This window comes from Lepus europaeus, chromosome 1 (assembly GCF_033115175.1).
Source record: "Lepus europaeus isolate LE1 chromosome 1, mLepTim1.pri, whole genome shotgun sequence".
NCBI classification, from domain to species: domain Eukaryota; kingdom Metazoa; phylum Chordata; class Mammalia; order Lagomorpha; family Leporidae; genus Lepus; species Lepus europaeus.
This window is the reverse complement of record NC_084827.1, coordinates 171,769,622-171,795,070: the sequence shown is the minus strand read 5'-3', so window position 1 is coordinate 171,795,070 and position 25,449 is coordinate 171,769,622. Positions and strand designations below refer to the sequence as shown.

The 25,449-nt window shown below is 40.9% G+C and overlaps 1 protein-coding gene across 5 annotated transcripts in view; it reads right to left on the bottom strand.

Annotated features, from left to right (window-relative positions):
• RHBDD1 (rhomboid domain containing 1) overlaps positions 1-25,449 on the bottom strand; it is a 212,931-nt gene that overhangs the window by 125,142 nt on the left and 62,340 nt on the right. For all 5 annotated transcript variants that reach the window (XR_009865986.1, XM_062193005.1, XM_062193014.1 and 2 more), the window contains exons 4-5: positions 8,259-8,347; positions 6,335-6,391 (exon numbers count right to left, since the gene is read on the bottom strand). Coding sequence is in view for 4 of the 5 variants with exons in the window: in XM_062193005.1 (XP_062048989.1) it covers positions 6,335-6,391; positions 8,259-8,347 (146 nt within the window). In the remaining variant the exon portion in view is untranslated. The remainder of the gene's footprint in view (positions 1-6,334; positions 6,392-8,258; positions 8,348-25,449) is intronic.

The window sequence follows — 25,449 nt, the reverse complement described above, 5'->3', positions numbered from 1 at the left end:
TCCCCAATTGGCCACAATGGCTGGAGTGTGCCAATCCGAAGCCAGGAGCTTCCTCTAAGTCCCAAACTCAGACACAGGGCCCCAAGGACCTGGGCCATCTTCCACTGCTTTCCCAGGCCATAGCAAAGAGCTGGATTGGAAGTGGAGCAGCGGGGTCTCAAACCGGTGCCCATACGGGATACCGGCACTGCAGGCGGCGACTTCACCTGGTATGCCACAGCGCTGGCCCCATACCCCTACTTTTTATTTCTATAAATGTACCCATTCTGGATAATTCATGCAAATAGAATAAAATAATATATATTCATATCTGGTTCATTTTACTTAGCATGTTTTCAAGACTTCTAAATGTGTCATGAATCTTTCTATGGCCAAATAATATTCCACTGTTTACATAGCCCACATTTTACCTACACATTAGTTAGTGGACATATGGATTATCTGTATCTTTTGATTATGATAAACAATGCTGTCACAAACATTTGTGAACCAGTTTTTTTGTGACATATGCTTTTATTTCTCTTGAGTATAAACCTACAAGTGGAACTTCTGGATTAAATGGCAATTTTGTTGAACTCTTTGAGGAAGTGCCAGAATGTTTTCCAAAGTGATTGTACCATTTTACATCCCCACAAGCAGCATACAAGCATTCTAATTTTTCTGTGTCTTCACAAACACTTGCTGTTATCTGTGTTTTTAATTACAGTCATTCTAATGAGTTTGAAGAATATTTTTTCGTGGTTTTGATGGCTAGTGATATAGAACATTTTTTTTTTTTTTTTTGACAGGCAGAGTGGACAGTGAGAGAGAGACAGAGAGAAATGTCTTCCTTTTGCCGTTGGTTCACCCTCCAATGGCCGCCGCGGTAGCGCGCTGCGGCCGGCGCACCGCGCTGATCCGATGGCAGGAGCCAGGTGCTTCTCCTGGTCTCCCATGGGGTGCAGGGCCCGAGCACTTGGGCCATCCTCCACTGCACTCCCTGGCCACAGCAGAGAGCTGGCCTGGAAGAGGGGCAACCGGGACAGGATCGGTGCCCCGACCGGGACTAGAACCCGGTGTGCCAGTGCCGCAAGGCAGAGGATTAGCCTAGTGAGCCGCGGTGCCGGCCTTGAACATCTTTTTAAATATCTACTGGCTGGCCATTATCATAACTTCTTTGGAAAAGTGTCCATTCAAGTATATTGCCCATTTCAAATTTGATTATTACGAAACTCTTCTAATTTGGTTCTGCTTTGCTGAGTGTTCTGGAAATTGGAAAATTATTTAAGTAACCATAAATAAGTGTTGAGGACTCTGAAGGCTAATTGTGAAAAGTCTTGTTCCTACTGCAGTAAAAATTAGTGAGGACTTATTATCTCCAATAACCCAGCTTCCATATTCTTCTCATTTTTCATGTTGGAATATTAGCAATTTGATATTTGGAACATGAGAAGGAGATAAGTAAATTTTCCAAATCCTTGCAAAGGTTTAGGATCAAATGGGAATCTGAATAACAATCTTTAATATGCACATTCCTTCTCTAATTGGTCTCTACTCAACAGAATTATCAGAAAAATTCAGCTCCCACTACTGGATTGGGAAACTCCACCAGTAAGTTTCTTACCCTGAGAGTAAGGAAGACTGTGGCAGTGTTAATTAAGAATATTGCTTTCTATTCTCCTCTCCAAGAAATGACCTTTCATGTGAGGGTGAATGGTCAAACACAAAATTTATATATCTACTTCACAAAGAACAAAAGAAAAGGGTAACCATTGCAAAACACTAATAGAATATTTATGGTTAAGTCACTGAATACCACGGGATGCTTCAGCAATCTCTGACTACAGAGACCGCCCAATTCCCTGAGAGGGCCAATTATTTCACTGCAACACAGACAGCACCTTGGGTAATTTCCCACATGGCTCATTATCACTTGGTGCCCCTGTGGAAAGTCATTCTGTGAAGGAAGCAGCATTTCCACCTATCCAGCACCCAAAATTCAAAACACAAGATAATTCAAATTGTGTGCATGCTCATCCACTCAGACACTACCTGCATCCATAGTTTAACTGCCAAGGACGTTTGCAGAGACTGGGAACAACACTTTCTTGATACAGAAAGACATTTTTCTTCATGTTATTTCTACTTGAAAACAACTTGGCAGTGCTTTAATGAAATAAAGCCGAAAACTCTAAACATCTGAATATTATAAAATCTAATTTGGTACTTGTCAGACAAAACATGGGGACAGAGAAGCAGGAAGTTTTGGGGCCTTAAGTCAAAAAGACTGGTGTGGTTAAAGGTTCCATATCATCAATCATGAATCATCAACAAGCCCAAAGATCTCAGCAATATCTATCAGAATGAAAACAGGCCTCCTAGGATGAAAAATTTTCTACAGCTGTTCCACTGGCTCAATCAGAGGCTTTTAAATCTTCTTAACAAACATTCCTTGAAAAACCTAACAATCAAACACTTAAGGCAAATAAGCTTAAATTATATACTGTGATGAATATTAGTTTAATGTACTTTTTTCTGCTATATAGGTTGGCTTTGTAGTAAAAGAAATTCTGGTTATCATTATTCTATTAAACCACTCCATCTGTTACTCATACACATACCAGGATTTGATGGCAAAGGAGATCAAGAAACACCAGCAAGATTAGAAAAATTGGTAACAGCTTTTTAAACATTCATGAGGCTCTTTGACCTATAAAGACTTTCCAGCTAGGGACAGCCATATTAAGAATAAATCATTACTTGTAAGAGATACATATGCTTTCATAAAAGTTCCCTAGATGACCGTTAGCATGGCCACCTGGCCTCATGCAGCTCTGCCTTTGAAGAAATCCAATCACTTCAGAGGAAGGAATATAAATGTGGTAATCTTACAGAGGATAGGAAAGAAAGGTAAAAGGGACTTTTATTTCTGTCTTTTATTCTCTGGCCTGTGTGCTGTGTGAGGAGCACATTTCCCTGATTCTTCTTTCTCTTTTTAAATAAATGGAGGGGGGTAGGAGAGAAGACACTAAATGGAATTACCTATTTTGTAAGGTTAAATTGGCAAAGTGCCCATCTCATGTCTCTGTACAGCATAAAATGCAAGGGCTAGGAATCATCCTGTTCTAGTTCTAGCACTAACCACCTCTGTGACTTTAGCCAAATGACTTCACTTTTCTCTGCCTCAATTTCCCTGATGACATGCAAGTTTTGGGACTGGCTAATCTGTGATGGTTTATGGCATGTCTGTGCATGGGTATCTTCTGACTATTCTCTTTGCCCAGAAGAACACTGCTATCTGTTCTGGAGATTTTAAAAACTCAATCAAAAAAGAAATCCTTTTTTGTCCAGCAACTTGAAGCTGTTAGATACCATATCCCTTGCCTCAGAGAGAAAAATAAAGTCAACAGGAAGAGAGAAACCAGATGGGTGATAGAATCATCACAGCCTTCCTGCCCAACTCAGCTTTTCCTAGTCACAAAGGCAGAACACTTTGTCACACTGCAGTTGCTGTGAACCTGCCCTTACAACCAGTGACCAAAAGTGCTCTTCCAAATGACTGTGCTTATCAGCTTTGTCTATAACTACTCATCAACCCTCTCTCTTCAGGTGGGTCCAGAGGTAGAAGCAGGTGAGCTGGCACTGTCCAACAATTAACCTCTGCACTGAGACCAAGTTTCTAGGAGTGTATGCATCCAAATCAGAAGTAAAATCCACAGAAGCGAAGCCTCTTCTGGGAGCAGCAATAGCATTCATTTCTGAGGTCCCTGAGCCTAGGAAACCCCAAGCACCTAAGCTTCAGTTCCTCGTCCCATTGGAATCACAAGGGAGGCTTTAAAAAAATTCAAAGGCTCAGCCTCTACCCCCATTCTAATATCAATGGTCTGGGGTGAATTCAAGGCATGGATATGCCAGAACAGCAGCTCAGGTGATTCCTGTATCCAGCCAGTGTTGAGAATCATGATTCAAGACTTCAGAACTATGTAGAAAATGTAGCTTGAAGGTTATCCATCAGAGGCTCTCCAGCACATTTTGACAATTCCAAATACGATTTCCTTCCCTCGCCCCTGGAAAACCCTTTGCTCCCATTGCTTTCCATAATGTCTATTCATCCATCAAGACCAGCACTCCACTTCCTCTGTAGGACCTCCTGTTTCCCACTGTGTTCATGCTCCTAGATTGGATTCCTGCCTGCCAGGAAGGAGCAACAGGGACAGCACTAGCCTTCCTGCCAAAATTAAGTAGAAGGCAGGGGAAAACATATGAAACAATAATGTTCTGACACTGTACAAGAGGTAGTTCAGACTTTTGATCCTTGAGACAGGAAATAAAGGAAAGGTGCCTGGAGGCAGTTTCTAGGTTGCAGCACAGGAAGCAAGGACACAGCAGGGCACAGCAGGCTCCCTGACTTGAGAAGTCTCAGAATACAGCTTGGGGGGTGGAGACTGAGAGAAGGAGACAGAGGAAAAACTCAATAAATACTAGCATTATTAGCTGTCATCCCATTATTTGATACCATCAACATCATGCATCCCCATTTAATTCCCACAGCATAATTAGTCCTATTTGTTTCTGCTGTTTGGTCTTTCAAACGTATGGCAGTGCCTGCACTTCTGCTCCTAGATTATAAAGCAGAGACAGGAACAGTGGCTCTTCTTCCCTCTCATAGTGGCTGCTCTGGCACTCTGAAAAAGAATACTCATAAAATAGTACTGTGTAGACTAATCTATGGCTAAGAACCCTGGCAGGGGAAATACAGTAAAAAGTAATAAATATTTTTTAAAATAATAATTCCTCTACTTATATTTTTAAAGTCAGGGTCAATAAGCTACTACTTATGGTCCAAACACAACCCAGAGCCTATTTTGTGAGTGAGGTTTTATTGGAACATAGCAATGCCCACTTGTTTAACATACTACTACAAGGACAGGCTGAATTGTTGCAACAGAGACCATAGGGCCAACAAAACCCTTAGAACCTAAAACATTAATTATTTGCCCCTCTAAAGAAAAGAATGCTGACCCTCCATTTAAGCTAAGTAAGTGTCTTAGTCCATCTGGGCTGCTATAGTAAAGAACCACAGACTGGGGGGCTCAAACAACAAACAGTGACTTCGCCTGGTGCTGGAGGATGGAAGTCCAAGATCAGGGAGCTGGCACGGCCAGTTCTGGTGACAGCCCTCTGGTGGTAGTGCAGATTCTAACGCTCACTGTGTCCTCACATGGCCAAAAGGGTTGCTGTTATAAAGGCCTCTACCCTCAAGACGTAATTTCTTCCCAAAGGCTCCATCCCTAAGGCCATCATCTTGGGGTTTAGAATTTCAATTTCAATATATGAACTTAGGTGGCAGAGTTGGGTAGGGTGCATTCAGTTGCATAGCCTATGGCTTTTTTTTTTTTTTTTTTTTTTTTTTTTTGACAGGCAGAGTGGACAGTGAAAGAGAGACAGAGAGAAAGGTCTTCCTTTTCCGTTGGTTCACCTTCCAATGGCCACTGCTGCTGGCATGCTGCAGCCAGCACACTGCGCTGATCCAAAGCCAAAAGCCAGGTGCTTCTCCTGGTCTCCCATGCGGGTGCAGAGCCCAAGCACTTGGGCCATCCTCCACTGCACTCCTGGGCCACAGCAGAGAGCTGGACTGGAAGAGAAACAACCGGGACAGAATCTGACGCCCCGACTGGGACTAGAACCCGGGGTGCCGGCGCCGCAGGTGGAGGATTAGCCTATTGAGCCGCAGCGCTGGCCTAGCCTATGGCTTCTTTAATACCCATCGGCTCGTGCTGGCCCAGGATACTACCGTGTAGGTGACCCAAGCTGGAATGTAAAGGACTTAATTTCAAAAGGGTTATATGCTTTTAACAGAAAGTCCTTTCTACCTATGTACACAGTCGTGTACAAAAACACATTCTCCCTTAAAGTCACATGGTAATTGTTAGAGGAATGCTTACCTTAACATCTTGGAGTAAGCATGCATCTTCCTGAATATGTAGGCGGGGTGGTCCTTGGAGAATTGTATACCTGAAATCAACTCCTAGCACCCTTCCAGCAGTATAATCATGAGCTGAGAATCAAGGAACCTGGGTCTCATGTGAATCTTACTGTGCCTGAGAGACCTCATACCAATCACACAACTTTTGATGTCAGCATTACTTGCTACCCTGGCCATCCTTACTAATCCACCCAAATATCTTCCATAGGTAACTGCTCCATCTGGCTTCCAGGCATGTGGTAGGCATAATTACAAACCTGTACGCTTCTCTACTGCAACTTAAAGCAGTATTATCTTTAGTCAGCTCTACAGTAACAAATTCTAACTTTTTAAAAAATTACAATTTATTAAATGAAATACTATACTTACCTGAACTATTAAAGTAGTACTGCTGTCCTGGGTAACCAATATTGGAGGAAAACATGCCTAAAGATGAAGGAAACAAACATTTCAATGGCAGTCGTTGGGCTCCACAGATTTTTCCAACAATTTGGAAGATCTTTGTTAAAAAAAAAAAATTCTAAACAACTGTTTGGAAGCCAGATCTATACGGAAAAGTATGTGTTTGGGGGCCAATGAAAGCGTAATCCAAATTCACTGGAGGCACTTAAGTGTTCCTGATGACTTAAGATGGACTGGGCTTCAATATCTTTGTACAAATAGTGTTGCTCTGACTATAAAGAGAACCCTCTCCCAACAAGTGCATTAGGAGAGCCATGCCCTTTCCCCTTCTAATAAGGGACTATGTAATTTCTTGTCCCTATAAACAGTCAACTCAACACTGCAGAATGACAAGAGAGAGGAGGGGTATGGGGGACCCTGCCCCTTCTTCCCCAGGAGGCAGAAGACAGAGCCTCCATGTGCTCAGGACATTTTCCATGGGGCTCCTGTGTCACTGCAGTTCTCAGCTCACTCTGGATCCTTTGCCTGTCTGCACCAGGGGAAAAGGCAGAGTTTGCAGGCCGTTGGCAAATCACACTGAATGTTTCCTTCAGTCGTTCATATTTTCTGTTGTATTACTGAGAGTGATTGTAAAAATGTCTCCAAAGAAAACAGGTAACGGTTCAAAAAGGAAAACTAAGGGTTTAAGTGTTATAATTGTGGAAAAAGCCTTCTTTAGAAATTAAACAAAGCACCTGCCTAAATTTCATAACATATCTGCAGAAAGCTTTACTAACCACTTAATCTTGAGACACACAACAATGACAAAGCATTAAACGCCTAAGAGTCATTTTCCCCCTTTATCAGTACTCCCCACTAGATTTGTATAATTAAATTGCATGTAAAATATAATAAAACTAGACATTTTCCATAAGTGAAACTCCTGCTGCCTCCTCTAAGCACACACACTAGAAACAGAGTAATAGACAAGCACAGATATAACACACAGCCTGTAGAAATCAGCCAAAAGGCAACACAGCCTACTAATAAAGGTGCCTGTGTGGTGTGGAAAGCTTTCTAATATCATGAATATTATATGGTTTGCAAGAATACTAGTCATTGGCACAAACTGTGAAAACAAATTATTTATGGTTCAAGAAAAGGTAAAATAGTCTCAGAAGACTTCCGATGAATAAAAGATGAAATATTGGAACTTGCATGGTCTATAAAACACATGTTTGCAAAACAATTTTCTTACAAGTCAAAACCAGTATAGCATTTTAAATTAAGAGGTGTAAAAAAGTGCTTTTATTTCAAAATAAAATATTTTCACCAGGCATCAGTATGAAGGGAAAAACAAAGAAGAAAGAAAAAAAAAAAAAAAAAACGAAAAACAAAAACAAAAACAGGAGCCAAGCTTCAAGTTGTAACAGGCTGGTTTGCCCAGGCATGAATATCTGTCTCAACCTTCAAGGACGCAGCGGTCATTCTGAAGTCTTTCAAATACTGCTTTTGAGCTTCCTTCCAGGTTTGGTTTCCTTTTTTAACTCTGTCTTGCACATATATTAATTCAAGGAACATTATGGAAGGGTGTATTTTTTTAGAGCTACTTTAGTTCTCTACAGTTTTGAGGAAATTGTGGTTTTCTGTGGGTAGAATTAAAACTAACAGTAAAAAACATATAATGATATTTGTTCCTCCAAAAAAGCTCAGGTTTAAGATTTGGATTTGCACCATCTCTTTTGGAGCACTGTGAGGAACTGTACCAGCCAGCTCATCTATTGGTTTAAATAGTTAGCATCTTAGGGAATTCCTACGCTGAAACACAGGAAGATGTGGGATTGTTTTATTTACAATAAAATTAAGACGTGCTTCCAACTGGTTGTCATGCCAAAGACATTCTGTTCTGTACCTGCACATGTTTCCATCATCTTCTTCAGAGGCCCTTGAGTATACATCAGTCCAACAAGAATCCCGGCCAGGTGCCCAGCAAAGGAAGACCTGGGAGAGAAGGAGACCCCTTCTGAGTGTTTGTTCTCATTAGCCACAGTCTGAAGGCTTTGTTCCACACCACATCTTTTATGCTGAGTAGCATTTAACTCAATCCAAAGGACAACATTTTCCTACTTTACACGGGGGGGGGGGGGGGGGGGGGGTGGGGGGTGGGGTGGGTGGGGGGGGTGGGGAAGGTACAATGAATAACAACACCACCGCATGTTTAATTCAACGCCCCTGCTGCACAAAGAGTAGCCCTTTGGCTCCATCAGAGCAGGGAAGCACTGGTCAACACAAGCCATTAAACTACTTCCATTTTCTCTGTGCCTCTCATTATAAAGTATCAACGAAAGTTTCCTTCATTCAGAATTAAATCCGGACTTCCGCAGCCATTCTGGTGTCCTTGCCACATGATACCTATCGGAGTTCAGAGCAGAGCACATGGCTGCATTTTGTACACTGCTAACAGGCGAAGCAAGAACAAGTGAGACTCAGCAAAAGCAAAGTGACCTTTCAGTCACTCAGCAAAAGCAAAAAAAAAAAAAAAAAAAAAAAAAAAGCTTCAAACTTGAACTGTTAGGGTATCAAACTGGTTTCACTCCTCTTAAACCAGCATCTAAGATGTGTGTTTGCTTATAAGATTTAAATGCATATTTTTACCAAAGTGGCCAAACTTCTAGGGGCCTGGGGTACTTCCAGCTCAGCTGTGGCCTGGGATGCCCCTGTGGAGTTCACTGGCTGAACGACCTCAAAGCCTGAGAGGAAGAAACACCTAAAAATGTATTCTCTAAGCACCTCACCTCAACGTCCAGCTGCCTCCCACCATCTACACACTTACACACACACACACATTCACGTATGTCCATCAACACCTTAAATTACCCTCTTCTGGGGTCTCGCTCCATTTTACCTGCTGCGTCTCATCTCTTTCCATTCCCCCCACCACAGCTATGCTTCCAGTGCTCCCTGATGTGTGCCAAGACTTTTATGAAAAGCAAAGCATTAGGCACAAAGCTAGCCCCCAGATGAATCTACTTTGAATGAGTAAAGAATGAATTAAAGGAAATAATACAGCTGGTGTCCTTGCTGCCAGGCTCCTGCTCTGCAGTGCATCCTACACACTGTCATCAGCTTTCCTCCTAACACAGGGGACAGAGCCTATCATTGCCATTCTCTGAAATCCACTGGCTCTGCTTACAGAATACACTAGTGTGCATTCAAGATCTGCCAACACTTGGCCTTGCCCATCTCTTTCCTCCACTCTCATCATCTACTACACCATCCCCACACATCCCAATCACTCACAGATTACCACAAGGCTAAGTTGAACCACACCTGTCATAAAAATGATGCTCCAGTTGAAAAGTTGGTCTTTCCTTATCCTGCCTTCCTTTAGGGCTGCTGCTTCAACCTTATTGTAGCATGCACCCAGCCATCTGGGGAGCTACCAGTGTTTCTGCACTTGTCTGTTTGTCACTTGCATGTGCACACACATATCCTGAGGGCATGATAGTGTCTTTTCTATAATTTATTCAAAATTAAAAGCTAAAAAAAACCAAAATTCAAGCTATTGAAGATCCCTCCTTGCTTGGGGGAGGGCCTCTTCACTCCAGAGCAGTGCAACTGAAAAGTTATCAAAGAGCCTGATGGCAGTTCCAGGAGCATGGGTGGTTTTCACGTATGTATTCCAAACAGCCAGGACAATGCCTAGCACAGGACAAGTACTCAAACATGTACTGACTGAATGAGTCAAGTGTGGAAGGACTGTTTTGTCAAGAGCACCAGGAGGCAGTGAAACCCCCTAGATCTTTAACTTACAGTAATCACTGACATGTGGTGGTCATGAAGCTGAGGGTGGCACTTCAGCAACTCACACATGAGGCCCAGACCAATGCACTGCACCCACTACAGCAGCAATCTACAGGAGAAGAGGTCCTACAAAACCACATGCAGGACAGACACAGGTAATTTTCATTGTCTCTGAGTTACAAGGCCATGAGGGAGGCATATTTGAGAGACAGAAATGGCCAGAAGTCTTCTGCAGACATAGCAGCACTGCTACTCACTCCCATCAGCCAAATTGTTGCTCAAGCCAGCACACACACACACACCCCCATACAGAGGGAAAGTCACAGCACACAGGTATGTGTATACACACACACACACACACCACACATACACCTGTGCCGTCAGGACAGTTATTATCCTCATCAAGCGTATCTGCCTCACAGTATGTGTAACCTGATGATAAAAAATAAAGGACTGGTTTCCCATTTCCTGGGGGAAATGGAAAGAATTATGCTCTTCTTTCCCTACATACTCACCCCAGAATTGTATTCATTTCATGCTGTTTGGGTTAAATAAAACCTTTCACCTAGTTTTAGAAATCTCAAAGAAAATGGTAGTTTGAGAAAAAAAAGAAGAGACCATAGTCAATTTAAAGAAGAATAACTTCAATTTAAGAGAAAAGGATGAAAGAACAGTATTTTTGAAACTTCCTAAGCCAACTTTCAAAGTGAATCATGTAGATATAAAATAACATGGGGGAAAATTTCAATTTGGAACCCTAACCTGTTAGCCAATCTTGAATCTCATTTTCAGGTGTTTTTTAAAAGATTTTATTTATTTATTTGAGAGGCAGAGTTACAGAGAGAAGGAGAGACAGAGAGAAAAGTCTTCCATCTGCTGGTTCTCTCTCCAAAAGGCCGCAACAACCAGAGCTGGGTGGATCAGAAGCCAGGAGCCAGAAGCTTCTTCTAGTCTCCCATGAGGCTGCAGAGCCCAAGTGCTTGGGCCATTTTCTACTGCTTTCCCAAGCCATAGAAGAGAACTGGATCAGAAGAGCCAGGACTAGAACCAGAGCCCATATAGGATGCCGGCGCCTCAGCCAGAGGATTAACCTACTGAGCCACAGCTCCAGTCCCTCATTTACAATTTTAAAAAATGTTTTATTGAAATACAGTGTACAGGCCAAGAAATGTATATAAATGGACAGATAAATCTTGCAACAGTGCCTGTTAATTTTGTTCAAACTCTATAAAGGCATTCATTTGTTAAATTGTAAGAAGGGAGTATGATTTCATTCAATCAAAACTGAGTATCTCTCAATATTATAAAAAAGGGGGGAGAAGTTTCTATGGATGAAAAAGGATATACTGCTTATTTTTTTAAAGATTTATTTAGTTTATTTTGAAAGGCAGAGTTACAGAGAGATTAAGGGAGGTTGACCATAGCCGCAACAGCCCGGGCTGGGCAGAGCCAGGAGCTTCTTCTGGGTCTCCCACATGGGTTGCTTTCCCAGGTGCATTAGCAGGGAGCTGGATCAGAAGTGGAGCAGCTGGGACTTGAACCAGCGCCCATGTGGGATGTTGGTACTGTAGGCAGTGGTTTAACCTGCCACAGTGCAAGCTCCAGTATACTGCTTATTTTAAGAGGCTTGTTAACTTTCTATTGGTAACCACTCTATAAATCAGCTACCTTCACCTTCCATGGCACACCTACATCCTGAGAGAAGAAACAGACCTGCAGAGGTTGGGAGAACTGGACAGGGAAGGTAGTCCCCGGTCCCAGGATGGTGGTACTTTATACCTGACCCAGGGGTGCTACAGAGGCAGAAGGAAGCCCAGGCTTTGGGGGAAGAAGGCACATCTGAGTGTTCTCATCAGTGGCAGAGATCCACCTTCAAATACATCAGAGTGTCTTATTGTGACCATAACTACACAAGCTCAACAGAAGTTTGGAAGTTTTGGAATCAGAGTAAGCCTGGGGCTTCACTATGTTCTTAGCTGATACCCCAAGCCTGATATGAGAATAATTCATCACAAACACAAGAATTTTAGTCATGAGCACTAAAGCAAAGTATTTACACACTCAACTGGAAAAAATGTCTTGGTCCTCAAACCATAGCACAGAGGCAGCCACTAGCTCAGATTGCTTTTTTTATTAGCACACTGTCCAAACTGCTATGCCATTGCTTCTGTAATGGTATAGCCTACTTCTGGGTTCAGCTTCTTCCTTTGTAAAATCAAATCCAACTTTTAGTAATTATTTCACTTAATGTTTGATGATAAAAAAAATTCTCATAATCTTTCTGTGTCTTAAAACATGGTCATTTCAGCATCAAGTTCTGATGATAGGAATAGGATCTTCTGCACTGCCAATCTGATGGTCATTCCTCTGTAGGCAATCTAATCTTTCTTCTCTGCTTTTAAGATTTTCTCTTTATTTTGGATACACTGTCATTTTACCACAATCATTTATATCATAGATGTATTTAGTCTGCTTGAGATTCACTGTGCTTTTCAATATGAAGTTAAATGTGTTTCTACAATCCTGAAAAATCTTTAGCCATTATTTTCTGTCCTATGGACCTCAAGATATGCAGCTCTTGGGTATTTCCTGAGACAGAGTGGGACCTCAATATATGTTTAAAGAGTATAAAAACTAAAAGATGAAAAATATAAAATCAAGTAAATGTTGCTACCCATTATTTATTAGAGATAGTTATGGTGGAAAGGCAACTTAGGAGCAAAATTAAGGTTAATCTATTGTAGATTTCAGTTACACAAACTAAATGCAGATATTATTAGCCCCATCAGATGGTGTTCTTTCCTAGCAAGCCAGCATAAACTGATCCTCACCCTTGTAAGAGGCTACTTAAAGGTTGGACTAAGTGGTTATGCAAAATGCTTCTACCCTCCAGTGCTAATTTTAAATATTTATTTATTTATTTGAAAGCCAGAGCTACAGAAAGAAGGAGAGACACAGTAAGGAATCTCCCATCTGCCAATTCAATTCCCAAATGGCTGTAAAGGCCAGGGCTGGGTCCTGCAGAATCTAAGAGCCAGGAGCTTCATTCGGGTGTCCCATGCAGATGGCAGGGGCTCAAACACTTGGGCCACCCTCCACTGTTTTCTCGGGCCATTAGCAGGGAGCTAGATCAGAAGTGGAATGGCTGTGACACAGACCAACACCCAGTGCCACTGTTAAAGAATGAAAACCTGGAGCTATGATTGAAAGTTATGACAAGCTATAAAGTTTCTCCTCAGTTAAATGACAACTTCTTTCCACAGTTGAAGAGGTCACCCTCTCACATAGTGCTTAGAAAGCAGAAAGCACATTTCTCTAAGACAAGGCTCTCCCTCTGCATGCAGAGAAAATGACCTCATTAAGGGCATAATTTGATGAAGACAAGTGTTAGACAAGATAAGGGAACAGGTAAGAACAGCTAGCAGTGGCCTACTGTACTTTCCTTAATTCTCTCCTATAACAGCTGGAGACTTAACCCATCAGGAGCTCTGGAGTTTGGGGATCTTAATAAATGGTTCCATATTAGCAGTACATCAACAAGATACTATAGAACTTTCCAAGTCTTAAACATTAAGGCCACTACAAAAGATCTTTACAGTATTGCTTCCTCCAGAAATAAACCATTCTTAAACTACTTGTTTTCTGTCTCTTATGCCTTTTTCACTTATTACACTACACCAGCATGTCTCTTGGCAATCTGTAAGCGACTTGGTCTAAATGCTCTCCCACTCTCACCCACTTTGGCCTCAGAAGTAAAAGCTAGACACCCTCCAATATTATTTCCCCTAAAGAACTAAACTGTCAATGTATCCTCTACTATTCATGTTGGATTATTAAACAAGATACAAACTGTAAACATGGAAACATGAAGCTAAGTAAAATAATTCCCTGAGCTGGTTTGAGAAGGCAGTATTCATTCATTCACTCAAATGTCTTTGACTACTACATAAGCAACATAAACATGATATCTGTCTCCTGGAACTTATAATCTAGTGGGGGATACAGGCATTGTGTGCACAAACACACACACTACAGATTATGCTAAGCATAAGAAAGTGAGTCTTGGGGCCAGTACTGTGGCTTAGCAGGTAAAGCCAATGCAGTACCAGCATCCCATATGGGCACTGGTTCAAGTCCCAACTGTTCCACTTCTGATCTAGCTCTTTGCTATGGCCTGGTAAAGCAGAAGATGGTCCAAATCCTTGGGCCCCTGCACCTGCATGGGAGACCTGGAAGAAGCTCCTCGCTCCAGGCTCCAGATTGGCACAGTTCTGGCCATTGAGGTCATCTGGGGAGTGAACCAGAAGTTGGAAGACCTCTCTTTGCCTCTGCCTCTCTGTAACTCTGCCTTTCAAATAGATAAATAAATCTAGAAAGAAAGGAATGAAGGGAAGGAGGGAGGGAGGGAGGAAAGGAGGGAGGGAGGGAAGGAGAAAAAAGAAAGTGAGTCTACTTTCCCAAGAGTGGTCTGGAATGGATCCTTAAAGAAATGTCACTTAGAACGACACTGTAGATACACAGAAGCACATATGACACAGTTTGAGGGAAGAATGTAGCTGGCTGGGGCAGTGTACACAGGATACTTCATGAGGTGAATTTGGAAAGACAGGCAAAAGTTAGATCACACAGGTCTTAGCGCATGGTTAGGAATGTGGGAGGCATAAAGTAGGCCTTTGCTTGCACCTATGTATGGAATCTGCAAGAAAGTGAGAATGACAAATGTAGGCAGTTACAGATGGGTTTCCCTGTAAGACACACATCTCATGCACAGTTCCACTGGTGATGTGATTTTATGTGAGAGTAAGTAACTCTTGATTCCAAATAAAGCAAAGTTCAATTCTCCCTCAATTTACATTTACAATTCAATTTACAATTTTCCTGGAAAAATCACTGTATATTAAGCCAATGCAAAAAACAAAACAAAACAAAAAAAACCTTTAGTGTTTACATGAAAAGCACAATTAGGTTTCAAATTTAGATTCATGTTTTTTATGAATATCCTTTCCACAGTGGGGGTTGGGTATGCATTTGCAGGACTATGTTGTTGTAGGCGCTGTCCTGCAAGCTGCAAGGCAGCTAAGACTTTTGGCTCCTACATACCAAATGCCAGTAGTGCCTCCACTAATCATTATCGTAACTAAAAACAACCCTGCAAATTTCCAAAATCCCCCCTGAGGACAAAGCCACCCATCCCAGTGGAAAACCACTGGCTTAGCACACAGACTATGCTTATTAAATGTTTCTTGAATTGATGACCTTTAATCATGGGGCCTCAAAAATACTTCTTTTCAAAGTACTTCTCATGTGACTACACTATGCACAAATTCCAAGGATTCCAAGTAAATCTACAACATATTGAACTGATATGCAAGAAAACGTCCCACCACAACTGAAATGCACATGAGGAGCTAGAATATTTGAAAGAGATCATGATCACTTCCACATTGCACTGTGGTAGAATAAACGCAAGTTGGCATGTGAAAAACACTCTGCCATCTGCTATTACTATAGACAAAAACCTTTCTGGATACCACATGAATGATTATTTGCATATCACCTCCAGAAAGTAAACATAAAACGAAAGAGAAGTTGGATTGTTTATAGTCTGACTTTCACATGTGCTACTGTTATGAAGCAATAGACATTCTTGAGAGCTTAGCTTTTTGGAGGTGTTTTCAGAAACAGTGCCTTAACTGGAAATTCTGAAGTCCTTATGGGAGTTATGCTAAGTTTCCAGGAAAAGACCTACTTGGTTGATCTCCATCAGTGATAGTTTATCACAGGGATACACAAAGGAAAGGGGATGGCAGGAAACAGTCTCAACTGTGGAACTATGCGAATGACTCCTACAGTTTTTGTACACACTGTACCATGGACAAACGGTCTGCCCTTCCCAGGTTCTAGTCTCACTCTGCTGTGTTTCCCAACCCTGGCTGCACATCAGAATCCTTTAATTAGGTTTTAAAAGGTACTGCTTTTTAGGCCCATCTCCAAGAGATTCTGTAAAACTGCTGTGGTGTAGGACTCTGGCACTCTAGTGTTCATTTGTTTTTTTTCTTTTTCTTTTTTTTGGTTTTGTTGCTTTTTTTTTCAATCCTCTGTTGTCTTTTAATCCCCTGATGTCAGCAGCCTGAAGGCACTTGGTATTAACTCAGAATTCAAATTCTAAAGGCTAGATTGTGGCTGCCACATTAGGACAATATGAGAAACAGCATATGAGTAAGCAAGATTATTCACCTTGCAAATTACCCCCACAGAAATGACATCTGTTTCCCTTGGTAAATTGGTCTCACTTAATATAGGAATGTGGCATGGGAGGGTGTACAGCTTTGCAAATGAATGTATGAAACATAGAATTTATTCAAAAAGATTTATAAGTTCTATTGATTCTTAAAAAAAAAAAAAAACCTTCTATCTCAAATCACTATACCCACAGGTACAAAAAAATATATACATATGGTCAAGGGTAGTGGCAGTAAAGGGTTAAGACAATCTCTGAATCCTGAGATCCAACACAGAGATTGGGGCAAAACCAGATTATAAAGTTAGCCTATAATCTCAGAAAATGTAAATTCTACTATGGTTAAATCTGGTATGAATCAAAATTGTGACTGTAAAAATAGAAATGCCCCCCTACTACATGACTCAGACCCAAATGAGCCACCAACATCACACACTGTTTCTGTAGCAGCTTTACTGCTATGTAAGGCATAGTTAAATAACAGTACAGCCAAAAAGTTCTGGAAACTGCCCATTAGAGCTGTTTATACAATATGTTTATGCAATTCAACTTGCTAGGTTGAACATCTGTGGACAAAAGGGAACCTAGACAAGCCATATGACCCACATAAACTCATCTCAGAGCAGGATCACAAAGAAACATCATCCCACTTCATGTGGAGACTCGGCAGTGGGTAGAGAGTCTCTCGTCTTCCTCCTGGCAAATGCAGCAAGGCAGGTAACCCACATTTGTTGAACAACCACAAACACCTTGTATACCTAATGCTGAGAATCGAGTGACGACAATCCAGTAAAGCAGCGGCTAATGGCAACATATGTCCAGCCAGTTTGTACAGGTTTTTCAAGACCGGCTCTCCAGTATTTTGAACCATTCTAGCAGGTACCTGATTTCCTTATAATAAGTCATTTTGTGATTAATTTTGCCTCAGTTGGCTTCTATGGTTTTCAACCAAAAATAGTAACAGGATACAGATACATATACAGACGCCAAGTAGATAGTGGTTCCACTTTCTCTAGGACTGTTAGCCTTAGGAGAATGTAAGACAAAAGCTGTTTTGTCAACTCTGTCACCACGTGGACAGACCTTTACTGAGAAGGAAGCTGCTGCCGCCCTGGTGATCCCGAAGTTCTGGTATTCATGCTCCTTATAATCCCTTCACTCTGAGCATGGTGGTAGCAGGGCAGTAGGGCAAGACACTTGGGACTTGCTTCTTTTTTGTGTTTTTAAAGATATTTTATTTATTTGTATTTCTGCCTTGCTAGCAGACTCCTCCTTTCTGACTCTCCTGAAGGAAGCTGCGACATTGTGAGCCATCTTAGGGACAGATTCAAGTGGACAGTAACGATTGGCAGCCTCTGGTTGCCAGCAAGGCTCTACTGCGGGGGAAGCAGGACACACAGCAGACTCATAGAATGGCAAATGCCCAAAACAGCACTCCTGCCTCAGAATCAACCCTTGGGACATTCGGATCTGGCTAAAAGGTCCATGAGAGTCTCACAGGCATGGAAAGCCATGACATGGTGGCAAAAAACAATCTAAATAAAAGACCCCGGTGAACAAGACTCCAGCAGAAGGAACAGGCCATCAAGGAGAGAGGCACCTTTCTCTGAAGGGAGGAAGGAACCTCCACTGTGACACGGCCTTGACTAAACAAGTTCAGAGTTGGTGAACTCAAGGGACTTCCATAGCCTAGACAGCTCATAGCAAGAGTCTCGAGTGATTGCTGACGTCATAAATAAGAGTGCCAATTGTTAAATCAACAACGGGAGTCACTGGGTACATGCTCCCCACGTAGGATCTCTGTCCTTAATGTGTTTTACTATGAAACTTAAAAACACTACTAGTCGAACAATACCCTATACCTTGTGCGGTTGTGCGAGTGAAGCCTGTTGAAATCCTTGCTTTATATATACTAAGTTGATCTTCAGTATATGAAGGTAATTGAAAATGAAACTCGATAAAGGGCGGGATGGGAGAGGGAGAGGGGAGGGCCACGGGAGGGAGGGAGGTTGGTGGGGGAAGCCACAACAATACAAAAGTTGCACTTTGTAAATTCACATTTATGAAAAAAAAAAAAAAAAAAAAAAACAAGAGGAACTGGTTTCTTCCAACAACCACATGATCTGTGAACATATTCATCCCCAGTCAAGACTTCAGATGACCTCAGTATTGACTGACACCTTTTTTGCAGTCTTGATAGAGAGCCAGAAAGCAAATACACAGATAAGCCATGCCAAGACTCTTGATCCACAGAAACTATTAGAAGATAAATGTATGTGTAGGATCTCTGTCCTTAATGTGCTGTACATTGTGATTTAATGCTGTAACTAGTACTCCAACAGTATTTTTTACTTTGTGTTGCTATGTGGGTGAAAATTGTTGAAATCTTTACTTAATATATACTAAACTGATCATCTGTATATAAAGAGAATTGAAAATGAATCTTGATGTGAATGGAAGGGGAGAGGGAGCGGGAAAGGGGAGGGTTGTGGGTGGGAGGGAAGTTATGGGGGGAGAAGCCATTGTAATCCATAAGCTGTACTTTGGAAATTTATATTCATTAAATAAAAGTTTAAAAAAAATTTTAAAAAAAGAGGTAATATGACAGAAGAACTGGCAGTACTTGATGACTAGTACAATATGAGAGAAAGAATCAAACGTGTTCAAAGGGACCTGGAAAATTAGGGTCTCAGTGACAGAAACATGAACTGGAATGCCACACAAGCAAACTGAGATAACCTGAAACTCATAAACAAACTAAGTATTGAATTTTTTATAGAAAGCTTTTATTTAGTAAATATAAATTTCATAAATACAAAAAAAGGAAGATAAATGTATGCTGTTTTAAAGCACTAGATTTGAGATCACTTGTAACAAAACATTATAACGGAAGCAAAGCAGAGCATGGGGGTAGGTGCTCAGGGGTAGAGCCAGCAAAAAGAAACAGAATCCTGACAACACTGCTTGAGGCCCTGAATCCTATCATAGTTGCACACCCTGGAACTCTGGAATGTACCACTGGAAATTATAATTATGTAAGCGAGCAGATGTCCTTTTCCTTGATCAAGTTCCCTTGACCTGGATTTCTTTAAATTCTAACCACAGGAATCCTGGCCAACATGTCAAAAATGACAGAGGCATTAAAGAATCGACAGGCTTCAAAGTTTCAAAGATAATTCTGTTATACATGATCTATCAGTTCGAGGGTAGATAAGACTTTCAGGCAGGAAAGTCTTGATGGTTCTACCAGAAGAGTCAAGAAGAATCTTGCCACACCGAAGACATCTTAACTGAGAAGTTCAAGTCACTGAATTAATTCCCACAACAATTATATCAGATACAGATCCATTCCACAGGAGGAGATAACATAAATATTGCAGAATGAAAGGAGAAAATACATATATAAGAGGATCCTGTATAAAACCTGACACATTCTAAGTGTTAAAGAAATGAGTAAAAATTAAAATCTTCTTTTATTTTAAATAGGAAAGCTATTTATTTTTTGAAAACATGACTCCTTAATGATAAACAGTCAGGAAAGGAAAAAGGAGGAAAAAAATTGTGATTTTGGCCACAGGAGGAAGACTAAATGATTTTTATTTTGGTAGGTCACCATTTCAGAAGTAATGACCATTTTAATTACTAAAGTTAACTTTATTTTTTTTAAGATTTATTTATTTATTTGAAAGTCAGAGTTACACAGAGGAGAGACAGAGAGAGCGGTCTTTCATCCACTGGTTCGCTCCCCAATTGGCCACAACAGCCAGAGCTGCGCTGATCTGAAGCCAGGAGCCAGGAGCCAGGAGCTTCTTCCAGGTCTCCCATGTGGGTGCAGGGGCCCAAGGACTTGGGCCATCTTCCACTGTTTTGCCAGGCCAAACAGAGAGCTGGATTGGAAGTGGAGCAGCCGGGACTGGAACTAGTGCCCATATGGGATGCTGGCACTGCATGCGGCTTTAACCATACGCCACAATGCCGGCCCCTAAAGTTACTTTTAAATTTAAATGGTTTTCCATGCTTGAGAAACTCTCATGGGCTTTTTAGCTGGATCCGAATGCCTTAAGGGCTGATTCTGAGGCCAGAGTGCTGTTTAGGACGTCTGTCATTCTGAGTCTGCTGTGTATCCTGCTTCCCATGTTGGATCATAATCTCCTTTTTAATTCTACAAGTTATTATTAGCAGACTGTGGCAAAAAAAAAAAATCATCTAAATGAAAGATCTCTGTGAGTGAGATCCCAGCAGAAAAAAGCAGATCATCAAAGAAGGAGGTACCCTTCCCTGAAGGAAAGAGAGAACTTCCACTTTGACTATGGCCTTGTCTAACTAAGATTGGAGTTGGTGAACTCAAGAGGCTTCCATAGCCTTGGCAGCTCATTTCAAGAGCCTCAGGTGATTACTGACGTCATAAATAAGAGTGTCAATTGTTAAATCAACAACAGGAGTCACTAAGTACCTATTCCCCATGTGGGATCTCTGTCCTTAATGTGTTGTACTATGCACATTAACGGTAAAACTACTACTCAAACAGTACTTTATACTTTATGTGTCTGTGTGGGTGCAGTCTGTTGAAATCTTTACTTAGTATATACTGAGTTGATCTTCTGTATATAAAGATAATTGAAAATGAATCTTGATGAAAAACAGGATGGGAGAGGGAGTGGGAGATAGGATGGTTGCGGGTGGGAGGGAGGTTATGGGGGGAGAAGCCGCTATAATCCAAAAGTTGTACTTTGGAAATTTATATTTATTAAATAAAAGTTGAAAAAAATTTCAATGGTAATATGTTATTTTTTAATCCTAGATAAAAAGGAAGCTTTTTAAAAGATGTCTTTGGTATTATTGAATCTTTTTTATTTTCTATCTTTTGAAAGATAGAAAAAGTAATTTGACTCCAAGCATGTACTCACTAGTTTTAACACTGTTAAATTAATCCCTTTGTTGATTTATGATTAAGAGAGAGGGAGAGACACAGAAAGATCTTCCATATGCTGGTTCACTCCCAAAATGGCCACTGGGCCAGAGGGAGGCAGGAGCTAGGAGCTTCCTCTGAGTCTCCCATGTGGGTGCAAGGGCCCAAGTACCATCCTCTGCTGCTTTACCAGGTACATTAGAGAGAGCTGGATTGGAAGTGCACATATAGGATACCAGCATGGCAGACACTGGCCACTTGGAATTGCTTCTGAACTGAAATGTAAAAGAAAACTGTTGAATCTATCATATAAAAATCTATGGAATTCATGCCAAAAAGGGACCTTGAACCATCACGATGAAGGAAAACCCGAGGTGGATTTTAAAAATAATGTGAAGCACATTAAGACATCTCTCCCATTGATTGGGCAGTCAACCTCTACCCAGTGGGTGACAACACCTCTGAGTCTTTCCAGACTGAATAACCAGAACAAGTTAGGTCTGCAGCAGGTGGAACACCATTCCACAAAGTAGGTGCCAAAAAGTGTACAATCAGCATGCTCAGGACACTTATAGCAGTCATACAGTATACTCACGCACTGGAGGGGAATTCATGAATTTTAAGTGAACTTTCAGTTTCTTATAGCAAATCTTTAAATTCACTTCCCAAGACAGGTGCTTTCACCCTTCCTCTATCTCACTGTCTTAACCACAACTCTCTGTGTCTGTGACCTTAGGCGTTTCCCAACCCCGGGAACACATCGTAAATCTTTTGCCATGAAAGCCATTAAACTCCTCAGAGATTCTCAGGCTGGAGATTTGATAACTCCTGCACAGGACTAGTACCATTATTATTCCTGTGAAATCCCTGACTGAGGAAAAAAAAAAAAAAACAAAAACAAAATAATAGTCATAACAGTAGTGACAATGAAGAAAAAACATTTTCCATCTTCAAAAAAACCACAGTTCTCTACTGCCCTTTGGCAGGAGGAAGACACACACAGCATTATACATTCCATTTAATGCTTACAGGAAAAGCAAGTTTTCCTTTGTCATACCTCAACAACAACAACAAAGCAAAACAAAAAAATCCAGAAAAGAAAAAGAAAAGGAAAGGAAAAAGAAGAAAGAAGGAAGGAAGGAAGGAAGGAAGGAAGGAAGGAAGGAGAAACAAAATAAAACTGAAGACAGGAGGATCAGGAGAAAGATGAGAATAATGACATAATCACTGAAATCTCTATCTACTTTTTCACTCCCAATTAGACTTCTGAGTTAGGAGAGGGGCCTTTCACATTCTACCAACACTGCTCAGCAAACCAGAAGCAGCATTCAGTGTAAGAGGAATCTAACACTACTCAAGGTAAACTAAGTGCCATGTCTGCTCCATCCTCACTTCCGATTCAGCACCACACATGTGGGAAGGAAGGGGATGGAGACTGCCATGAGCTGGCCATTAAGCTAGCTAAATCATGCAAGGCTAGCTGCTGGAAACCTGTTTTACCATCACCATGCATGTAATGTCTGTTGAAATGACTTTAAGGCACTTCTGTAATGGGAAAATTCCAAGACAACAGTGGAAACCACAAATTCCCATCAATACTACATTGGCTATTAATAAAAAGATGGATCGCATAATGTTCATTTTTAATTCATAGACTCTATGAACACAAAAAATACATGAATACATATATGAATATAAATACATATATGAATACAAAAAAGCATTGCAAGTTTATAAAGTTTTTTTTTTTTTTGGTGCCTGCAGTAGTACTGAATTATTTAAAACTCATCTGACAAACACATACACACCTGACAGTTTTTAAAATACTGTTTGATAACAGCATTTTCAACATCTATAAAAATATGTGCTAGAAAGGCAGATTCTATACACACTGTCTTTCATTAGCAAGTCCTAAAGTATTTTTACCCACTGGTGCTTCACACTTCACAAAATTGCTTGAGAGAAATGGGACCCTCTGTTCAGAGTTCAAATTACTTGGTACATATCACACAATGAATTTATACCACTCTCTAAAATTAACTGGTTCATCAAAATCCATACAATATCAGTTACATTGGGAAGTCCTTCACCAAAAGTGACAGAATAATAAGCCCTTAACAAACAAGCATTACACTCAAATGTTCTTTGGGTAAGAATTCAACAAATAAAATCTACAACTTCAAATGCAACAGTCATACATCACATCAGGGAAACTGAGGGACTTATTTAAAATTATATTCCAGATACTGCTTGGATCACAAAATCTCATTGAGATTGTCAGTAAAAATAAAACAGGTTTGGAGCCGGTGCTGTGGCACAGCAGGTTAATGCCCTGGCCTGAAGTGCTTGAGACCCATATGGGCACCAGTTCTAGTCCCGGCTGCTCCTCTTCCGATCCAGCTCTCTGCTGTGGCCTGGGATAGCAGTGGAGGATGGTCCAAGTCCTTGAGCCCCTGCGGCAGTGTGGGAGACCTGGAGGAGGCTCCTGGCTCCTGGATTCGGATTGGCGCAGCTCCGGCCTTTGCGGCCATTTGGGGAGTGGACCAGTGGATGGAAGACCTCTCTCTCTGTCTCTACCTCTCTCTGTAACTCTTTCAAATAAATAAAGCAAATCTTTAAAAAATATAAATAAATAAAAAATAAAACAAGTTTTAATAATATTGGTCTGAAACTTAAAAAAACTAAAATAGTGACTCTTTTAAAATAGTCTTAGAACAAAAAGTTATTTCCCCTCAAAACACACATTTTTCTCTAAGTTGATTTATCCTCCTTCATATCTTCAGTGACAGCTCTTTTTTCTAATTCACTGCTATACGTTGTCTCTCTAATTTTCTTAATATTATATTCTTTATCATTATCAATTTCATCCTCCTCTAATCTTCTGTCTATTGCTTTCCTAGTTTAAAAAAAATTTTATTTATTTATTTATTTATCTATCTATCTATCTATTCAAAAGTTCTAGTGACTGAAAGAGAAGGAGAGTCACAGAGAAATCTTCCAACCACCAGTTCACTCCATAAATGCCCACAGCAGCCAGGGCTGGGCCAAGCCAGGAGCCAGGAATTCCACCCAGGTTTCTCACATGGGTGCCAGGAACTTGGGCCATCATCAGTTGCCTTCCCAGGCCCATGAGCAAGAAGCTGGATCAGAAGCAGAATGGGACACAAACTGGTACTCTACTATGGGACGCCAGCATCACAAGTGGTGGCTTAACGCACTGCACCACAAAGCCTACCCCTACCTTCTTACATTAAAGGTTTAAATGATTTACTTTTTAAACTTTCTTGCTATGTAAAAAAATAAAAAAAATTAAAAAGCCTGTAAAACTTTGTCATGAACTACAGATTTGAGATACAGTATACTATTCATTTCCAAAGTCTTTTAAAAAATCTTTCCTCTTAATCAGAAAGTTTAATTTCTAAGTGATGATGCCTATTGTATTGTTTTACCCTTTGTTCATATTTAGTTTTTTAAGTCATTATTATTACCTTGTGAGCAGAGGTACAGCCAATAAAATATATTTGTAGAGGTGACTGCAACTGCTGTCCCAGCCTATCTCACGGTCTCTCCTCGAGACAAGGCAGGGCTCATGGGCCGTGCATCACACTGCACTGAGGGGCTTCCACATACTCCAGCTGTTGAGAGGCATTTTTAAGCCTTCTGAACTTTCAGTTTTCCCTTTTCTCATTTCCACCCCAGTATTTGCCTTTTAGGCCGATACTCAGGTTTTGGACCTGAAGTCCTTCTCACTGCCCACTCCACATGAATGTGGGTGGCTGACGCAGCTCTTTACACATTGCCTTTCATCTTTGGTTGGGTCAGCCACTCCCAGTTCTGGCTTTATTCAACAAGCATTTAACTGTGTAACTATGATGTGCCAAGCAATAGGTAGAGGATAGGCAGGGAACAATACAGACAGACAATAGTCCTGCCCTCTGGAACTTGGAAGGTAAAGGTAAGCTATCAATCATAAAAATATGCCACCGTCCACATATTTTAGGACTCAGTTATCTCACTATAAGCAATATATGCTTATGACAAAATTTAGGGAGAAAGACAAAAGTTTCAGAAAAAAATGATAATCCCACTCATTCTACAACCTTGAGCCAACCACTATTAATATTTTGATATTCCTCACTAGTCTTTTTT